Here is a 20,365-nt window from a genome sequence, read left to right as displayed (position 1 = left end):
CACTTCTTCTTGGTCCTGCCTTCTGAGGCATAGACACTATGGCCAGACACTCTTGCCTGGACAGATGGAAACATGGGATCAGAGAAGTCCTGGGACCCAAACAAAAGACTGAGAATGAGCCATCATTTTCCTTGCTCTCTTGTGGGGCTGAGTCTTAAGGAATAGGGGACTGGGCCATTTGTGTCCCAGGGTGTTCTTGAAAGGATTTTTTTTTTAAATACCACTATTGCATTTGCAGGTAAATGGATGAAGTTGGAGAGGATAATGCTAAGTGAAGTTAGCCAAAAAATCCCCCCAAAACACAAATGCCAATGTTTTCTCTGATATAAGGAGGCTGACTCATAGTGAGGTAGGGAGGGAGAGGAATAGACAAACTCTAGATAGGGCAGAGGGAAGGGAGGGGGCAGGGGGCTGCAATGATGATGGAATGTGAAGGACATCATTATCCAAAGTACATGTACGAAGACATGAATTGCTGTGAACATACTTTATATACAAACAGAGATATGAAAAATTGTGCTCTATATGTGTAATAAGGATTGCAATGCATTCCGCTGTCATGTAGTTAAAAAATAAAATCAATTAAAAAAAATAAAAATAAATAAATAAATAAATAAATACCACTATTGTCCAGGATATTGAAAGCCCAATGTCAATCCCTGGTCTGCTCCATGTCCCCTCACTCTGGACTCCTGAAAGGCCCCTTGTGATCAGAGGTAAGGGAAGCTGTGTCTGAGCAGCATGCTGGAGTCAGCCCTGAAGGCACAGTCAGGCCAGGAGAAACTGAACTTTTCCAAGTGAGAGGAACAAAAATGGAAGGACCTGGTTGGGGAGTGGGCATGCTGGGAGGAAGACCTAGACCAGCAGGTTTGAGACCCCACTTGTAGGCCCCAGCAGCAGGCCCTCTGTACCATCTCCCAACCTCGTGGTTTCACAGGGGCGGGCCAGCTCCTTTAGGTTCAGAGAACAGCCCCCTCCCCCAGGTCAAGGAGGGCTGAAGGGGCTTAGGAGAAAGTCACTGGCTCTGACAGTGTCCTGTAGACCTCTAGATACTGGGACTCTTTGAGCTTCAGGACCCCAGTGGTCTCATTTCACTGGGAGTCATCAAGGTCACGTTGATGAGAAAGGTCCCGAGGCTTTGTGGATGTTTGGTTTTTCTGAGTTCTCCTTTGTTGTCTTCAAGTTTGTTTCCTTTTGGTTATTTTCTCTTTCTTTAAATTTACCCAAACAGATGAAACAGATGACAATTCCAGTAGCTGGCCTAACCTTCACCAAATTCCTCTCTCTTCTCAAAGTAGCACAAAAGGTGGAGCGCTTGTCTGTGGAGAGCCTGCTAGTGTTGGGAGATGAGGGGAATATCAGGGATTGTAAAGTAATGTCTTTGGGTCTTTTGTAAGCCCTACTTTTTGTATGTCCTCTGGTTCTCATTTCTAGGGACTCATCACAGACCTTCTCCCATAAAGAAGTAAGGATTTCAGCAGGGCACGGTGGCACACGCCTGTAATCCCAGTGACTCAGAAGGCCAGCTTCAGCAACTTAGTGAGGCCCTAACTCAAAATAAAAAATAAAAGGGGCTGGGGATGTGGGGATGTAGGGCTGTGGCTCAGTGGTTAAGCACCCAGGGATTCAATCCCTGGTACTAAAAAAAAAAAAAAAAAAATAGAAAGAAAGAAAGAAAGTAAGGATTTCTTCAATCCATAACAGCTCACTAGGTTTGCTAACTTACAGCAGAAGTGTGCATTATGTAAGAAGAGGTCCATACAAACAAGAGGGGGAAGCTGACCTCTCTGACCCAATAGAGTGGAGTGAGGATAACAGAGATGGGAACAATGAGAGGTCAAATACTTGTGTTTGGACTTCTCCTGCCCTACGCTCATGGAGATGTTAAATAGGTACTAGATTGAGAGGAAAACTAAAAGCAGAGGAGCTTTTTACCTCATTTCAGATGTAGGACTTTGGGAAGAGGCTGATGCACAGGCAAATTAAAAAATGCAATGGACCCTGTGCATGTCTGTCTGGCATGGTTGTGTAGGAGCAGGGCCTGAGCTTGTGCTCCCTGGATTCCCACATGCAGTGGGAAAGATCTAGATGTTCTCCAGGGTGTCCTTGGTAGCTGTGTGGAGAATCAGTGAGCTGCCATGGTAGAAGGCAGTGTGGTACCAGCACAGTGGGTAAGGGATGGCTAGTTTAAGCCTCAGGCCAGATGAATGTAGCTGAGAATCCTCAGGTCCTACACTAGTATTAATGAGGCAGGTGTCACTCAGGGAGGGGAGAACCACTAGGACCTGCCTGAGCTAGACCAGGCTGAAAACTCTGCCAGTCATAGACCATAGTGATGGGTGCCCACCTGATACACAGTGTCCAGGTGGATAAAGCTCATTGTTGCTATATCCATAGGACCCAGAGGCATAGCGATGTCCTTCATGCCTACTCCTAAAGCCCTTCTCCCCCAGTGCCATGCAAATACCTAAGACCCTACTTGCATGCAGATACATTCTGGGGAGGAACAGGGAGGAGCATTTTGTGGTGTTCACTGTTGCTGTGTATAGTGTCACCACTCAACATAGCTGGAGTCCAAGGTGAGTATGTGGCCTGGACCCAACTCTCCCTATATTCAGTGTCATTACCAGTAAAGACGATGGAATTGGATCATGTCATTTCTAGAGCTAAACAAGAACTGTGTGTGTGGGGGGAGGGGCTCGTGAGGGGGTACATGCATGCCTCATTTAAGCTAGGTTAATATTTAGCTAGTATTAGATCAAGGGTTTACATTTGTGACCAGTATCTTCTATGTCCACAGCGCTGACTTTCTAGGCACGTGGTGGTGTTCATTATGCAGTGGTGGAAGCCAAGGTCAACAGATGGGGTTCTTTAGAAGCTAGTAAATGCTGGGTCTGGTCTCCAAAAGAGGTCTCCCGCTTCTGCCCTCCCAGAAGAGCAGCATGTGACTGACAAGTGGGCTGACTCCCAGAGGAGCATAAGCAGTCCTGGGGCCTTGGGTTACTGGGGGGAGAACCACAAGAAGAGACTGGACTTCCTGCTACCCCAGTGAGGGGGAACAGAGGCAAGTTTCCCTTGAAGCTAAAGAATGCAGCATTTCAATTGTATACAATGAATCCAAATGCATTCTACTGTCATATAAATAAAATTTTTTAAAAAGAATGCAGCACTTGCACACATCCTCCAAAAAGATCTTTCTTTTCATACGAAAGTAACTGAGATAAAATTTATATAACATTAAATTAACCATTTTAAGGTAAAATTCAGTGTTTTTTTTTTTTAAATTCATAATGTTGTACGACCACTAGTACTATAAAATTCCAGAAGATTTTTATCATCCAAAAAAGAAACTCCATATCTATTAGTTACTCTCATCTTCCCTCTCCTCAGCCCTTGGCAACCACTCATCCATATTCTGTTTTTATTCATTTACCTATCCCAGACATTTTATATAAATGCAATATATAAATGCAATCAAACAATTTGTAGCCTTTTATGTCTGACTTCCTTCAATTAGCATAATGTTTTTGAATTTTATCCATTTAGTTACATAAATCAACACTTCATTCTTTCTATGGCTCAATAATATTCTGTTATTTGAATATATCACTTTTTTTTTTTAGTATTGAACCCAAGGTTAGCTCTACAACTGAGCTATGTTCCCAGACCCTTTTCATTTTTTATTTTGAGGCAGGTTCTCATTAAGTTGCTAAGCTGGGCTTGAATTTGTGATCCTATTGAGTTGTTGGGATTACAGGTATGCAACCACCATGCCTGCTGGCTATACCACATTTTATTTATCTACTCATTTACTGGTCAATAGCCAAATTATTGACTTATTTCCTTGTTGGGTTTTTAAGAATAACACTACTGACAAGTTTAGTGGTGCTTATCTGTAATCCCAGCAACTTAGGAAGCGGAGAAGGAAGATCACAAGTTTGAGGCCAGCCTGGGTAATTTAGCAAGATAGCAAAATCCTGTCTTAAAAAAAATGTACTACTGTGAAAATTCATGTGAGAGTTTGTGTGAACTGTTTTCAATTCCCAAGAGTTGAATTACTGTGTGTTATAATTTCCTCCAAAAGTCCATATGTTGAAGGCATGGTCTCCCAGTATTACTGGGAGGTGGTAGAATCTTGAAGAGATGGAGCCTAGAAGGAGGAAGTTGGGTCACTGGGGGTGTGTCCTTGAAGAGGATATTGGAACCTGGCCCCTCCCTCCTTCTTGCTTTTGCTTTGTGGCTGCCATGGGGTACTGGCTTGCTCCATTGTACTCTCTCACCATGGTGTGCTGCCTTGCCATAGGCCTAAAAGCTATGGATCTGCCCAACCATGGAATGAAGCCTCCCAAAGTGTGAGCCAAAGCAATGTTTTCTCTTTTTAAGTTGATTTATCTCAGATACTTGTTACAATAACAGAAAGCAAAATAACATCCTGGTTCATGGAGTAACTTTCAGTTTAAATTTTTGAGGAACTGATAAACTATTTTTCCACAGTGACTTTGCCACTTTACATTCCTACCAGCAGTGCACAAAGATTCAAGTTTCTCCACATTCCTACTAACATTGTGATTTTTATTTGCTTTTCCTTAATGGCATATGATGTTGGGCATCTTTTCATGTGTTTGATGGTAATTTAAATATCTTGTTTGAAGAAATGTCTATTCTAATCTTATGCCCACTTTTAAAAATTAGGATTTTTTTATTCAGAGTTATTTATAGATCTGGAATATTAGAACCTTCTCAGATACATGATTTGCAAATATTATCTCTCATTTGTGTTGCCTTTTCACTTTCTTGCTAGTATCCTTTGATGCAGAAGTGTTTTAAATTTTGACAAATTCTAATTTATCTTTTTTTCTTTTGTTGCTTGAATGTGGTGGCATATTTAAGGAATCATCACCTAATCCAAGGCTATGAAGATTTACAAGAACCTTTCCCTCTAAGAATTTTATAATTTTAACTCACATTGGGGTCTTTGATCCATTTTAAGTTAATTTGTACATGATATGAGATAGAATTTTTTCATATTCATCATCTCAGTTTTAGTACATGTGCTGCTTAAAGTGAGCACTTGTTCATTCTTTCTTGTATAGATAGCCAGTGCTTCAGCACCATATGTTGCAAAAAGCTTCTCCATTGAATGACCTTTGATGAAAGTCAGTTGACCATAAACATATGGGTTTATTTCTGTACACTCATTTAGATTCCATTTTCCATGGGTTTTAGTAACGATTAAAGAGAGATTTCCTTTAACACCTGATACAAAAAACTCCCAGTGTTTGTACATGGACTCTGAGTATATGTTGGGACACATCTTTACCATGCAATAGGCAGTCTACAACCCTGCCTTAGCCTTCACTTTCTGTTTTCACAGAAACTTGAGGGAAGATCAAACAGAGGTGAATTTAGAAACTTCTCGGGGTTTTCCAAGTATGTACACACCCTGGTATGGATGTGGCCATATAGATTCTCAGAAATATGTCTGAGGTTTCCAAAACCCTTATTCCCCAAAAGGTCTCATTCCCCAGCTTTTCCTTCCAAGAACTTTGGTTAGCATATTGTTTGTCCTGTTATTAACTGCTGCCTGCTGCTTCCACCCTGGCCAAGTTCCAAGTTAGGTGACATAAAGGCAAACCTTTGAGCTGATCTTCCAGAGATCTACCAGACAGTTAAATAACTAATTAAAACAAATAAAAACAATTAAAAAAACAACAGTTACAATTCTTCGAGCTCCCATCCTGCTTCCTCCAGGACAGTTTCTGATACTAGGAACTAAAGCTGTTATTTTTACTGATGAGCGTGAGAGTAGGAGATGCCAGAATAAGTTAAAATGACACAAAGTTCCCTGTCTTTAATCAGAATCCAGCTATTTTCCTAGTTTAGGTACTTCCCTGATTAGGCAAGCTTTTGCTCAGTTTTCAGAATTCTGAGAAAATCGTTGATTCTGACAGTTTTTTTCCCTCATTGCTAGTTTGGTACAATGGTGCACACTTGTAATCCCGGTGACTTGGGAGACTGAGGCAGGAGGTTGCAAGTTTGAAGCCAGCCTAGGCAATGTAGTAAGACCTTGTCTCAAAATAAAATAAAAAGGGATGGACTTTAGTCATATGTGTCCTTCAACACAGAATTTTTCAAGCTAGAGAGAGAGACAAGTTGGAAGGAAGAAGGACTTGAGGAAGGACAGGGACTTGATCTACCAGTTGCTGCTTTGAAAATGAAAGATGTGGGTCATGAACCCATAAATATGGGTGGGCTCTAGAATCTGGGAATGGCCTTCAGCGGGTAGCCAGCAAGAAAGTGGAAATGTCAATCCTACAACTGCAAGAAAATGACTTTTGCCCACACACCAATAAGGAAAGAAATGGGTTTTCCCAAGAACTTTCAAAAAGGAAGACGCATACGATACCATGATTTTTAGCCCAGAGTTTGTGACCTATAAACACTGGGGTTTGTGACCTACAGAGCTGTTTAAGATAATAAATTTGTGTTGTTTAAATTAAAGAAAGAAAAAAAAAAGAGAAGGAAAGAGAAGGGGAAAAAAGAAAGAAAGAGAAAGATTTAAAGAAATAAAAAGGGGCTAAGAATGTAACTTGGTGGTAGTGTTATGGGCCAGGCTACATGGCCAATGACTGAACAGACCCCATTTTAACCTGAGACTCCATGTCTTGTACAAAATGCTTCTCCCATGAGAAAACTCCACCTCTGCTATCCTGATCCTGCTTACAAATGCAAAGTGTTCTGTTCTTCTTATACAATGTAAAATTGTTCTCTTTTGGGTTCCTTTTTTTTTTTTTTTTTGACAATGTACCCTGTCAGAAAATGATTGTCTAGACGTTAGTAACCATTCTTTAACTTGTACTCAAGTAGGGTCGTTTTGACCCACTTCCCCTTCTGCTTATGATTTTAGATCCCATGATGTTTGTTTATGGCTATATATATATTTTAGTTGTAGATGGACACAATACCTTTATTTTATTTATTTATTTTTATGTGGTGCTGAGGATCGAACCCACTGCCTTACACATGCCAAGTGAGCACTCTACCACTGAGCCACAACCCCAGCCCCGTGTTTATGGTTTTGAATCATAGCAATAGCCACTTACGATTAATTTGGTTTTGGACTATAAAGGTGTACTCTAGTCCTTAGATGGTGTCAAAGATGGTGACAGACTTCCAGCCTGTCCCTTGGCCCACCAGCTGGGTGAATAAAGATGGTTCTGTCTCCTGTTTTTAAGATTGACTTGGTGATTGGGGCTGGGGTTGTGGCTCAGCGGCATATTGCTCACCTAGAATGTGCGAGGCCCTGAGTTTGATCCTCAGCACCACATAAAAACAAATAAATAAAGTTATTGTGCCCAACTACAACTAAAAAAATATTTTTAAAATCCTTTAAAAAAAGAGATTGACTTAGTGATTTATTGCAATCTCACCATAACGTTTTGGAGGCCCCAGCGAGATGATCACCAGAGTCAAGGCTGTGACTCTCAGGCCCACAAGAGTCCCAGATCCTCTGACGCAGAGTGAGGTACCCTCCCTCTCTAGTTGTGGGAGCTGTTTTGCGAGGGTCTTGACCTTGCTTTGAGAGGGTCTTGACCTCCTGCGATAACCAATATGAGCCCACCTGTGAGAGAACATCTGATATGGCTCTTGCCTGTAATTCCAATTTGGTGTGGCTCACGTCTATAAAGCCACTACAGAGGCTTTGAAGAAGGAAAATGTTATGGTAAGATTGCAATAAATCACCAAGTCAATCTTAAAAAGCAGGAGATGGAACCATCTTTATTTACCAGCTGGTGGTCCAATTTCACCATCTCTGGGTTCAATTCCCAGGACATCTCTCTCTCTCTCTCTCTCTCTCTCTCTCTCTCTCTCTCTCTCTCTCTCTCACACACACACACACACACACACACATTTTGTTGTTTTTAGGGAGTAGCAGACTTTTTGGAGTTTCCTATTGTAGCCAATCTTGTATAAAGGAGGGCCCCCAAAAGGTAGGCACAGTGGCATGCCACTATAATCCCAGTGATTCAGAAATCCTTACTTCCCCAAGGATTCCTTGAGGTCAGAAGTTTGGGGGCACTCTGGGCTTCATAGGGAGGACCCATCTCTTAAAGTAAAGATTTACATGCTTCAGGTTCTATTCTTAGGTGAGGTTTCAGGGGACTCAGTCAGCTTTGAGTACTAAGAAAATGTGACCCTGTTATGTGATTCCACTTTATTCATCTCTGGGAATATGGGTATGTGAAGTTCCAGATTGAGATGACAAAGTATGTCATAAAGTTGGGGAGAGAAGACCTTCTCCATTTTTGCCTGGATCCAAGCCTGGTATTTTGAACCTTCCTCTTTAATTATACTGCATGACAAAAAGAGTGATTACAATAATCTTTAGGAGCTGGGGGTGTAGATCAGTGGTAGAGTATATGCTTAGCATGCATGAAGCCCTGGGTTCAATCCCCAAAACAACAATGAAAATCTTTACTATGTTCTCATAATGTTCTTTAGGCCACAGGTTCTTCTATACCTGTACAGTAAAGAATTTAACCTGGGGCTGGGGTTGTGGCTCAGCAATAGAGTGTTCACCTTGCACGTGCGAGAACCTGGGTTTGATCCTCAGCATCACATAAAAATAAATTAGTGAAATAAAGGTATTGTGTTCAACTACAACAAAAAATAAATAAATAAAAAAGAATTTAACCTGGCCCAAAGAGAGGTCTGGAACTTGCTTTCAGCTTCTGGAAGGTAATCTCTAAAGACATTGAAATATCATTCTTGACAGAAGTGTCTTTATTTGCCTGGGGATCTTAGGTCACCAAATATGAATGATGTGATTTGGGGTAAGGATCTGGGTCATAAAGTCCCTTCTTGGGGACTGGAGACTGAGATTAGCCATGTGAGCAATCAACCATGCCTAATGACAGAAGCTCAACCTCAATAAACACTCTGGACACCCAGGCTCCTATAAGCTGGAAAATCATGTATGTGTTGTCACACATTGCTTCTGAGCGGGTCACACTGACTCTGTGGGAGAGGACAAGTGGAAGATCTGTTTGGAACTCTCCTGGAATCTTCTCTATGTACTTCCTCCCTTGGGTAATTTTAACCCACATTCCCTAGGTGTAATAGGCCATAACCATGTGTATGAAAGCTTTCAGTGGGTTCTGTAGGTCCCGTAGTAAGTTATGGAACCCAAGTATGGTCTTGGATCACCTAAATTTGCAACTGGTGTCAGAGGTGTGGGTAATCTCGTGGACTGTTCTCAATCTGCAATTGTCTAATTTCCACAACATCTGCCAACAACAGTCCTGGGAGAAGGAGAGTGTTGAAAAAAATTTTTTTTAAAGAGAGAGTGAGAGAGGAGAGAGAGCGAGAGAGAGAGAGAGAGAGAGAGAGAGAGAGAGAGAGAGAATTTTTAATATTTATTTTTTAGTTCTCGGGGGACACAACATCTTTGTTGGTATGTGGTGCTGAAGATCGAACCCGGGCCGCATGCTTGAGCCACATCCCCAGCCCCGAGAGTGTTGAAATTTTGATGTCTTAGTTATATAATAGTAAGTTAAATATCACCAGTGTATACTGCTAGGAAGGCTCTTTCTTCTTTCTTATGCCTTTAGGTCTCTCTCTCTCTCTCTCTCTCTCTCTCTCTTCTTTCTTTCCAGTTTTTCTATCTGCTTTTCTCTCATCTACTTCTTTTTCCTCTTCTTCTTCCAGCTGAGCAGGAATATTGGTGGGCTGCCTCTCCAGGGATTTTCCAGAGAAAATGGCTTCACATTTCCTGAGGACTTATGTCCATAATCTCCATAATCTTCACTGGAACAGAGGTGGGAGGTGAGGATGGACACCCAAGGAACTGTGGCAGTGATGCCCCTTGCATCTGTGAAGAGCTTTAATAATTGCACATGTGCATGAGATCCAAGTAGTCCATGTGGCTGGCTTGAGCTAGACTGACCTGTTGGAAGACTGCAAATATCTCTGTGCTACTTTGGATGTCATATCTCTATTCTCACAGTGATGGTGAATTCCAGTGGCCCTTCTATCACAATATTAGTAAATGGTCTATTTATTATCATTATTATTTTGGTACTGGGGATTGAACCAAGGGGTGGTTTACCAATGAGCTACATCCCTATCCCTTTTTAGATTTTATTTTTAAATAGGACCTTGCTAAATTGCTGAGGCTGGCCTCAAACTTGTGATCCTTCTGCCTCAGGCTCCTGAGTCACTGGGATTATAGGCATATGCCACCACACCTGGTTTATTATTTAATATTTTAAAAATAAAAAGTTGATCCATACAATAGTTACATACTCTAACCTGAAAATAACATTATTTTTAGATTAATAAATTTTAGTGTTAAATATATAATTTAATATTATATATATAAATATATAAGTCCTCTAGTCTTCTAATCAACCCTTCCCCCCACTAGATGCACTAATAAAACTCTTAGTAATGGCTAACTGAAGTACAGCTCACTAGGCATTTTATACAATTTTAGCTACTTCAAATGGGCCATGTTATAATCCTTAGAACAATTTCATGTGGTAAGAATTATTATTAATTGACAGGTGAGTAAGGTGGAGTTCAGAGATCTTGTCCAAGGTCACACAATTGTGCAGTCCTAGACCCAGAATTTGAACTCAACCATCTCATCCCAGAACCTGCGCCTTAAACATTTCCTCCCTTCTTGCTGGGGACAAGCTCTGTCCTGGACTATCTTGATCCTCTCCTTTGTCCATCTTGGTTCTTTTTTAAGGAAAGGTTCATGCTGTTTTCATTATAGGGTGTCTGCATTGGAAACCATGTTTCCTGATAAATTGATTGAGAAAACTGTCCTAAGAATGTCTTAGGCTCCTGATGTGCAGCTGTTCAGCTGCTCTTGGGTACAGAGCAGTCCTCTGAGAGTGGTTCACCACGTATTGCTGTGGAACTGGAAACAGATTTCTTTTATGTCTTTTCCTTTTTGAAGTGCGAGGGATGGAACCCAGGCTCTTCCCCATGCTAGCTAGGCAAGTGCTCTACCACTGAGCTACACCCTCAGCCAGCAACAGAGGTTTCCATTAAAACCTCTCTTTCCTTGACTTCTTCTGCTCTGCTGGACTGTTTGGCAAGCAGCTCCTGCAGACTGCCTGTCTGGGGGTCCCAGTCAGACAGGTGCTGCCTGGATCAGCTCCTTCTAAACCACACCCTGGCTCTTTGAACGCTGGCTCAGATGCTCTCCAGTGCTATAATCATTAACTCCTTCTGGAAGCCTATAAATAAGTACCAGAGCCGTGGCCTCTCACCAACGTGAGTGCCTCTCATCACTACGGTGGTAGTGTCTGTTGAAGTTCTGAGATGGAGAGACGTAAGGAAACAAATGGCACTGTTCAGGTGGCAGGGCAAGAGTCGGGCAGTGGAGCACGGGGACTTCTGCTGAGAAGGGAGATGGGTCTGTGGAGCTCTGTGTCCCTGGTTGCTGGCTGTATGATTGGCTCTGGCATCTTCATGTCTCCACAGGGGGTCTTGGTCTACACGGGCAGCCCTGGGGCCAGTCTTGTGATCTGGGCACTTTGTGGTCTCCTGGCAATGCTGGGTGCCCTGTGCTATGCTGAACTAAGTGCCCTGGTTCCTGAATCTGGGGGAGAGTATGTCTACATCTTGCGGACATTTGGCTCTTTGCCAGCCTTCCTGGACGTCTATATATTTGTGCTGGTGGGCAGACCAGCCTCCATGGCTGCCATCTCTCTCAGTTTTGCTGAGTATGCACTGGCTCCCTTTTACCCTGGCTGCCCCTCAGTTCCCCAGGCTGTAGTCAAGAGTGTGGCTGTCTCTTGCATTCTGCTGCTGATGCTGGTCAACTTCTGGAGCTCCCGGCTGGCCACCATGCTGACAAATGTATGCACAGCTGCCAAAGTGTTCTCATTGCTGGTCATTGTGGTGGGTGGGGTTGTGGTGCTAGTCCAGGGCCATGCCCGTACAGAATTCCTTCTGTCTGCCTTCCACAACACAACGCAGCAGGCAGGGCGCATTGGCATGGCTTTCTACCAGGGGCTGTGGTCCTTTGAAGGCTGGAATAGCATCAACTATATGTTGGAGGAACTTAGGAATCCACAGGTGAGTCCATGTTGCCACTCTGAGGGTAAATCTCTGAACTGATAGCTCCAGCTATTTAAGTTTTGATTATTTAAATTTGGGGTGACCAAATTCACAAATAACCCAGCCAGAAATAAGGGTTTCCATCCTGCACTTGTGAGACTTGAATGCTCAATTCACTGTCTAAATAATGACCTCTCAAGAAAGTAGAGAACTTTATGATACCCAGGGTCTCATCTTCCTACCTGTGAGGTAGGCATTATCATCCATTTTTTCACATGGGAAAACTGAGGTTTAGAGGGGACATTATTTTGACTTCAAATTGTTAGGAAGAGGTCATGCTTGATGGTCAATATTTCCTGAATTGTTCTTTCCAGCACATTGTAGCAGATAATTCATAGTAGCTGAAGCCTGGGAAACACTACTGGCTATAGCATATTTTGGGACAAGAGAACAAGCCAGTGCTGCCTGCTCACACCACTCATGAACCTGGAACTGATTAGTCCTTCAGGGCACCTCAGGACGCGGAGCATTTGGATGTTTGGGTACTGTGGATGTTAAGTTTTTGTTCTACATCTATTTGCTGAGGATGCTATTTGTTTGGTTTCTTTTTCCCTTGAAGGGGTTTTAAATTCTCACAGAATGAGAACTTCAAAGCCTTCGCCCTGGGTCCACTGGGCTGGCTTAGAGGCCACTGCAACTTTCTGAGTCTTGGCAAGGCTCTCTTGAGGGGAGTTTTGGAGAAGAAGATCTTGGAGACCTAAGTCTAAGGGCAGAGAGAGAGAGAGAGAGAGAGGGGTGGGGAGAAAGGGAGAGAGAGAGAGTGAGTTGGGGAGACAGAGAAAAACTTTGGACTTAAGTTTTATTTTTGCATATAATTTCTTGTACTTCAGTTCTTTGCCTGTAAAATGAAGCCATTTTAGCTGTTTTGTCTCCTCAGATGGCTCTCAGGTATCAGTGGTGTCATGACCCATGGAGAAAGCTTGGGCTCTGAGTGCCTTAAACAGCTGTACAGTTGTAGCTCTTAGGGGAACGGATAGCATGTGGTCAGGCTGGCTCTGAGATGGGCAGAGGGCTTCAGAACAGAGGCATTCATGGATTGACTCCTTCATATCACAACGACAGCAGTCTCTCTCTGAATCCAGGTCTTGGGCTCAGAGCTGAGCTAGGGAAATGGTACAGGGCCTAAGGATGGGTAAGACAAGCTCCCATGCTTACAGTGGGGTTTGGCAGAGTTTTCCCATAAAGAATCAGAAAGTTGAGATCTTAGAGTCTGTGGGTCATACAGTTTCTGTCACAACTGTTGAATCCTGTTGTGGTAGTATGGAAACAGCCACAGGAAAACAAAGGAATTTGGCTGTATTCAAACAAAACTTTATTAACAAAACCAGATGGCAGGCTGGATTGGGTCCATGGCCATAGTCTGCTGATCCCTGCTATATCAGAACATTTCTTTCTTTTTCTTTTTTTTTTTTTTTTTTGTACCGGGGGCACTCGACCACTGAGCCACATCCTGAGCACTATTTTGTATTTTATTTAGAGACAGGGTCTCACTGAGTTGCTTAGTGCCTTGATGTTATTGAAGCTGGCTTTAAACTCACAATTCTGTCTCAGTCTCCAGAGCTGTTGGGATTACAGGCGTGTGCCTCTGCACCTGGCTCAGAACATTTTTGATGAACATTTTTATTTTTTTTTTATTGGTTGTTCACAACATTACAAAGCTCTTGACATATCATATTTCATACATTAGATTGAAGTGGGTTATGAACTCCCATTTTTACCCCAAATGTAACTGACGTGATTCTGCAATCTGATGAACGTTTTTAAAAACAAAAATCTAAGCAGGTCTTCTGAATGCTGGCATTTGAGATTCTGATTTACTCTAACTTGGCCCTCTAAATCACATATTAGGAGAATCTTTGTTAGTTTCATACTTTTTCTCCCCAATAAGATAGCATTATGTTCAAATTCCCAGGGATTTGTATGAAGAATTAAGGTATCTGAGCATGAATCTGGAGATCTCGCTGCTCTTGTGATATCTTGGCCAGAATCCTATCCAGGCCACACCTCAGGGCTCTGACATTATCACAGTTCATTCCTTGTTGGAAGGCTGCCCAGGGAGAGGTCAAGTGTAAAAGCATACCAGGCTCCTTGCCTCTTACTATGTGTGAGGCTAAGTCATACATGCTGGGTGCTCACCTTGTTGAGGGCCTCCCATAAGGGGAGGGACAACCCTGGATCACCTTTGCTACAGGTGGCCTTGTCTAGACCTAGGCACAATCAGATTGTAGCACTGGGGTGATCAGAATTGACTAGAATGCTCATGCTGTAGTTGGGGCAATTTCTTTTTATGCCCAGATTCCCAGGTTTTAGAGCTGTAAGGGACCTGAGAAAGAACCTGCACCATATGAAGATCCATTGCCTCAAAGGTGCGATGTGTTTTGTGCCTACATAGTTCCATAAAAGCAATATGAAAATGAATCTGGAGGCCAGAAAGGGGAGGGCATGTTGTGTCCTAAGGAAACACAAGGAGGAGTGAGGAGAGTTCCATTACTGAGGCCAGCCTCGGGGACCTGAAATTGGTCCTGAGATGATAGCTCCATCCTCAATGTCCTCAGGCTCACTCTCCCATCCCTATCTTCAAGGTTTTCTGCTGGCTGACCTCAACCTTGGCAGAGAGGTCTAGAAATTGCCTTTTTTGTAAAAAAAAAAAAAAAAAAAAAAAGCTGAAGAGGAGAAGATATGCTAATCAGTGGCAGATGCTTAATTAGGGGAGGATTCTATCTAGTGCAAAACAGACTCATGAGATCTATTTTTTTTAAAACCCAGGATCAAACCCAGGGGTGCTTAACCGCTGAGCCACATCCCCAGCCCTTTTTGAGTCTCGCTAAGTTGCTTAGGGCTTCACTAAGTTTCTGAGGCTGGCGTTGAACTTGTGATCCTCCTGCCTCAGTCTCCTGAGTCTGTAGGATTGTGGGCGTGTACCACCATGCCTGACTAGGATCTTTAACTTTCCTGTCTTCTTCTCTGTAGTTGGCTACCATGGTTGCCCTGCCAAGATTCTCTCTCCTTTCCACCTGCTTGAATCTCTTCTATGCAAGAAGAGCCTAGCATAAGGTCCTCCTTATTTTGGATGCTTTGGTGATGTTTTTGTCTCTCCCCCACCCCAGCAACCCCTTTGTACCTCTACTGCTTTGACTTTTCCCAGTGCCTCATGAGGCCCCCAGCCTATCTTCCTGAATGTGTGCCTGTCCCATGGGGATTGTGGGCTCATGGAGGAGCTGCCTCTGACTCTCATCCCTTAGGACCTGGCACAATGCTCTACAGTCGGACAAGCTCAGCACTGGGGTCCAGAAAGACCTCACTGGCTAACACATGCCCTCCTCTTCCTGATCCTGCAGCAGAACCTGGTGTGTGCACTGATGATCGCCATCCCTCTGGTCACTAGTCTGTATGTCCTGGTCAACATCAGTTACCTGCTAGTGCTGTCATCCAGTGAGATCCTCTCCTCTGATGCTGTGGCTGTGGGCTGGGGGTAAGTGAGTCACTTGCTGTGTCCCTTGGACACCCCACAGAGGTTCCAGGATGAGGGAAGTTTGGCACTTGGTGTGTATTTGAACTTGCCTTTGAACATACTGTTTGCTTCATTTCTGCGTGGGGCTTTGTGACCGTCTTCCAGGTTGCTGACAGAGTTCCCCTCTGTTGTCCTAGGAACCAAGTTCTGGGGTCCTGGGCCTGGATGGTGCCTTTGGCTGTTGCACTCTCAACATTTGGTTCTGTCAATGGGATATTCTTCAGTGGCAGCCGTGTGTGCTATGTGGCCGCAAGAGAAGGCCACTTGGTGAGAGATGGGTCTGGGACCAGGCAAGGTGATGGGCGCTGCAGGAGGGCTGCTGAAAGGTCTGCTAACTCTCTCCTGCCTGGAGCTTAACATTTGGCCCAAACCAGGACTCCTCCAGTAAACTTGGCCCTCTTTTCTTTTGAGAGCAGGACTCGAGCATTGCACACCAGTCAGCTTTGATTCAATCCCTTTACTTCCAAGTGCAGGGCTATCATGGTCCTGGTAGTGCAGGGTGAAGGGTGTCAATGATTAGGATGTTTGTGTATGACAAAGGTACAGAGGCCACAGGATGAGGCACAGAGGGCATATAATGACTATTCCCCCAGAGCTTTTTTGTCCCTGTGTTAGCTTCCACTCTAATAATAGTATTGAATAGCAGATGACCTTAAATCCCAGGGGCTGGCTACGACATTTGGTTGTTGCTCATGTGTCACTCTTCTTGCACTGGACCAAGTCTGCTTTTATCTCAGGGATGCAGGCCAAAGCAGTAGTGGCTTCTGGAGCATATTTTTTTTTTTTTTTTTTTTTTGCCTAGAGCAAGTGTCAGGGGTTCAAGAGACTGAGACAAACTGTGCAAAAATACTTAGTCCTTGTCACATTTTATTGGCCAAAAGCCAGTGATATGGCCTGGCTCACATCAATGGATGGAGAACTGTATTCTTCCTGCAGAGATGGAAAAAGAAAGACTGTATATTTGATAGGCAGTATTCCAGTCTTTCATAATAATCTAAGATTCCTCCCATGATCCATCCATACCTGCTCTACATTTTCCTCCTTGTGCCTGGTCACTCCAAGTAAATCACAGAGACCAAACATTGGAAGCCATAATGATCAGTGGCTGTTAGGTTAGGCACACCAGTGTCCAGAGCATGCTTGTCTGGGAAAGGGACACCCGCTGTGGCTCTCCTGGGGCCTGCCTGACACCTGACTCTGCTTCCCAGCCTGGATTTCTGTCCATGGTTCATGTGCGTCGCCTCACACCAGCTCCAGCCCTAATGTTCACCATGGCCGTGGCTTTGGTCTTGGTCATCCCAGGAAACTTCAGCATCCTTGTGAACTTAATGAGGCAAGTGAAACTGTTCTCCAAGGTTGGGTATCTGTATTCCCCTATGTGTGTATACTAATATGTGTGCACAGATGTAGAAACGTGTATGTGCTTTCCTGGAGCCCCTATCTGCATCTACTTACACACATGCACATGTATGTAACAACTGCATGCAGACTTCTTGAGTTCCATGTGTACACACTCACACACATGCATGGGTGTAAACAAGCACACGTACACTTCTGGAAGCCCAGGCTCAGGGACCCTGCTGTGCTCATACATTTCAGCCCCTTTTATCCAGTTTCCAAAATTAAATATGGCTCTCTCTTCTCTTGCTCATTCCCCCCGAATTCAATAAGTTGAATGTTTCATCCAGAGACAGACAAAGGCTCGTGCTTTGTCATTTTTTCTTTTTTACTTGTTCCTTTCTCTGATATTAAGATAATATTAAGGCATATTCGGGCATCATTAACATTACTTGTAGCCCTTGGACTTGGCATGATTTTCCTCCTATAATCTGGTCTGCATTCTGGACCAACATAACTTCTATCGAACTCAGTGCAGACCTACACTGACCTTACTAATTTCCCCGGGACAGAAGCCATAAGCTGTTGTGATATCCTCCTGTAATTTCATGAACTCATTTGAAGCATAGTCAGTAGGCAGACACATAACCAGCAGGCAACGATAATGTCTGGGTACAAAGAGAGTTTTCAGTAATTTTCCAGGCATTACATGTTCTCGTTCTTTGCTTTTTAATTAATCTGGAACAGAACACACAGAACTTGATGTGACTCTCTTAAGAACACTAAGTAACAGACAGCTTTTTATCCTTTTATCTTTTCCCCATGAGAATGAGAAAGAATAAAGCCGTTAGATGGTGAGAATAAAATCAAACCCATAGTGAGTATTGGGGGCACTGTTCAGGTGGAAATTGGGGAATGTGACAGAGAATGTCACTAACTCTAGGGGAAAGGTTGGTTGGGAGGGGGACTCTGCTATGAATGTGCTGGACCCTGCAGAGAGCATGGGTTTCTTTGAGATTCCCACCAGGCTGTACTTTCTAAAAATACAAACACTCCTTCTCTTTGAACATTTGTTCCTGATCCAGTCAGGGCCCATCAGGGAAATCCTGATCCAGACTTTTCCTTGCAGCTTCCTATCCTGGATCACCTATGGAACCACTTTCAGCTGTCTCCTATACATGCGGATTAAGTTGAAGAATCTTCCCCGAACTTACAAGGTAGTCTTTGGAAATAGACATAGGGCTTTTCTGACCCTTGGCTCCCACATAAGGCAGACTTTTGGGCCACAATTTCATTAAGGCCCAGAGGAAGAATATAAGAGGTTGCTACTATCATTATTTGGTAGAGAATTTTGGAGGGGGAACAGAAGGAGGACCAACTGGATACCAAGGCATTGATTCTGCTAGGGATCCATTTCTCCTCTGGAGGACCCTGAGGGAGAACACTGGGACACAAATGCAGAGGATATATGTACACATTTGGTTTCATATAGCACAGAAAGGTTCATTCTTTCTGTGCTATATGAAACCAAATGTGTACATTTGCTACCTAAAATGTTCCTTGCAGCCTCACAGTTACCCTGCTATCCCAGTTGTGGTGTTGTGGCAGGGACTGGGGAAGAAGAGCTAGTGGCCTGTGGGAGCAACAGGAAGGCAGGCAGGAGGGACAGAGACAGAGAACACACATCACCTTCCAGGCCCCCCTTCATCACTCAGTTCTCAGAGGCCAAATGCTCACTTTCTGCCCATTGCAGGTTCCCACCTTCATCCCTGTCATCATGCTCCTGGCTTCTCTCTGCCTGGTCCTGGTACCCATCATTGACAATCCCCAGATGGAGTTCCTGTATGTCTTCCTGTTCCTGCTCAGTGGCTTCCTGGTGTATTTCCTGTTTATCTACTTCCAGTGCCAGCCCAGGTGTTTGCAGATGGCCACCTTACATTTGCAGCTGCTTCTGGAAGTTGCTCCAACTACTAAAAATCATTGACTGAGGAATTGGACAGGTTCTGCACGCCCTGTTTGCTTCAGACCTCATACTGGTGGCTGTTTTAGGTTCTCTGTAAGTTGACCATGCAGAATTCTGGTAAGCTCTTAAGTGCTACAACACAGTTGCTGTTGAGTTTTGGGTTATTCACCAGGCAGCGCCCTCCTTCTCTAAGAACTGCTCCTTCAACACAGCCACATAGGCCATCAGTCATTTGATCATTATTTCTTTGGGATTTTGACATGAGAATTCTGTGGTCCTGTTCATCTTCTGGTGGTGACTTGAGCTGAAGAATTGTATATCCTGGAATCTATATGGGATCTTCTTCCATTGTATGGTCAGAGAAATAGAGAAAGCCACTGTGACGAGAAGAATGAGGAAATACACATTGAGATAGTTGAGAAATGGGCCCCTGAAGACTTGGGTTGGGAGTGGAGGTGGGAATTCCAAAGTGTAGCAGCCTTGTCCCTTACGGTTTTCTAGTTCTGATTCCTGTTTTGTGGTCCAACTGACATCCAATGGTCCTCTCTGAGATTTTTTCTCTCTTTTCCTTTCCTTTCTCCCTCTCCTTTCCAGTGCTGTGGTGGGGATCAACTTAGGGCTTTGCACATGCTAGACAAACACCCTTCCATTGAGCTTTATCCCTAAGCCTTGCCTGACTTATTATTTTCTAAGACAATCTGATACCTTAAGATGGTATCTTCCTGGGAAGGAAGTATTGAGAGCCACAGCTAAGGGGCCCCAGCAAACTTCCAGCTGATTTGCTCAGGTGCCCCAGCAAACTTCCAGCTGCCAGCTGGCTTCTCTGCGGTGATGCTCATTGGGCTGTTTCCCCGCCCTTTCAGACCAGGAGCTGCTCATTGGGGGACTCTTTTGGCTCCGCCCACGCGACGCAGCCAATCGGCCTCAAGAGCAGGAGGAGTGGGGGGTTGAGAGGCTCGTGGGAAGCCGGTGGTGGCAGTTGGGCTCTGAGGGAATTCCTGAAGAGCTCATGTGGTGCGCGTGTGTTCTAAAAATAAAGTTCGTTTGTGCTTGATAAGTGGCTCACGAATTGTGCCCAGCCAGACTGTGGCAAGGAAGGGTTATCAACTTTGGGTTAAATTTTTAGAAGAAAAAAATGAGGGACTAGATTAGCCCCCAGAAGACTAATGTGGTTACAGGACTAAATAGAGGCAAGGGATCAGAGATATCTGTTGGTATGGGGGAGAAGTTGGGGAAGAAGGAATAATATAGTGACTAGAATCAGGCTGGGAGTGGAGCCCTTAGTTCATCTTGGGAGTAGATTCAAAGGATGGGGGCAGAGAATTCCATTCAGCTTCTCCATTCCTGAAAACTGGACCTGAACAGCCTGCAAATGGCAAGAAAAAAGCCACAACAAATTCAGGCCACACCCTGTGAGT

The 20,365-nt window shown here is 43.8% G+C and overlaps 1 protein-coding gene across 1 annotated transcript; it reads left to right on the top strand.

Moving 5' to 3' along the window:
• Window positions 1-11,334: 11,334 nt before the first annotated feature.
• On the top strand, window positions 11,335-18,968 carry LOC308632823 (b(0,+)-type amino acid transporter 1-like; the record flags this gene model as incomplete). The annotated part of the gene is made up of 6 exons (XM_081265168.1): window positions 11,335-12,093; window positions 15,474-15,607; window positions 15,784-15,913; window positions 16,855-16,979; window positions 18,114-18,201; window positions 18,738-18,968. 6 exons carry the CDS (start codon window positions 11,335-11,337, stop codon window positions 18,966-18,968), a joined length of 1,467 nt encoding a protein of 488 aa, XP_081121294.1.
• Window positions 18,969-20,365: the final 1,397 nt, after the last annotated feature.

This window comes from Spermophilus citellus (genome assembly GCF_964194105.1).
Source record: "Spermophilus citellus genome assembly, chromosome: 13".
NCBI classification, from domain to species: Eukaryota; Metazoa; Chordata; class Mammalia; order Rodentia; family Sciuridae; genus Spermophilus; species Spermophilus citellus.
Note: the sequence above shows the minus strand (reverse complement) of the source record. Positions and strands in the feature narration are given on the sequence as shown.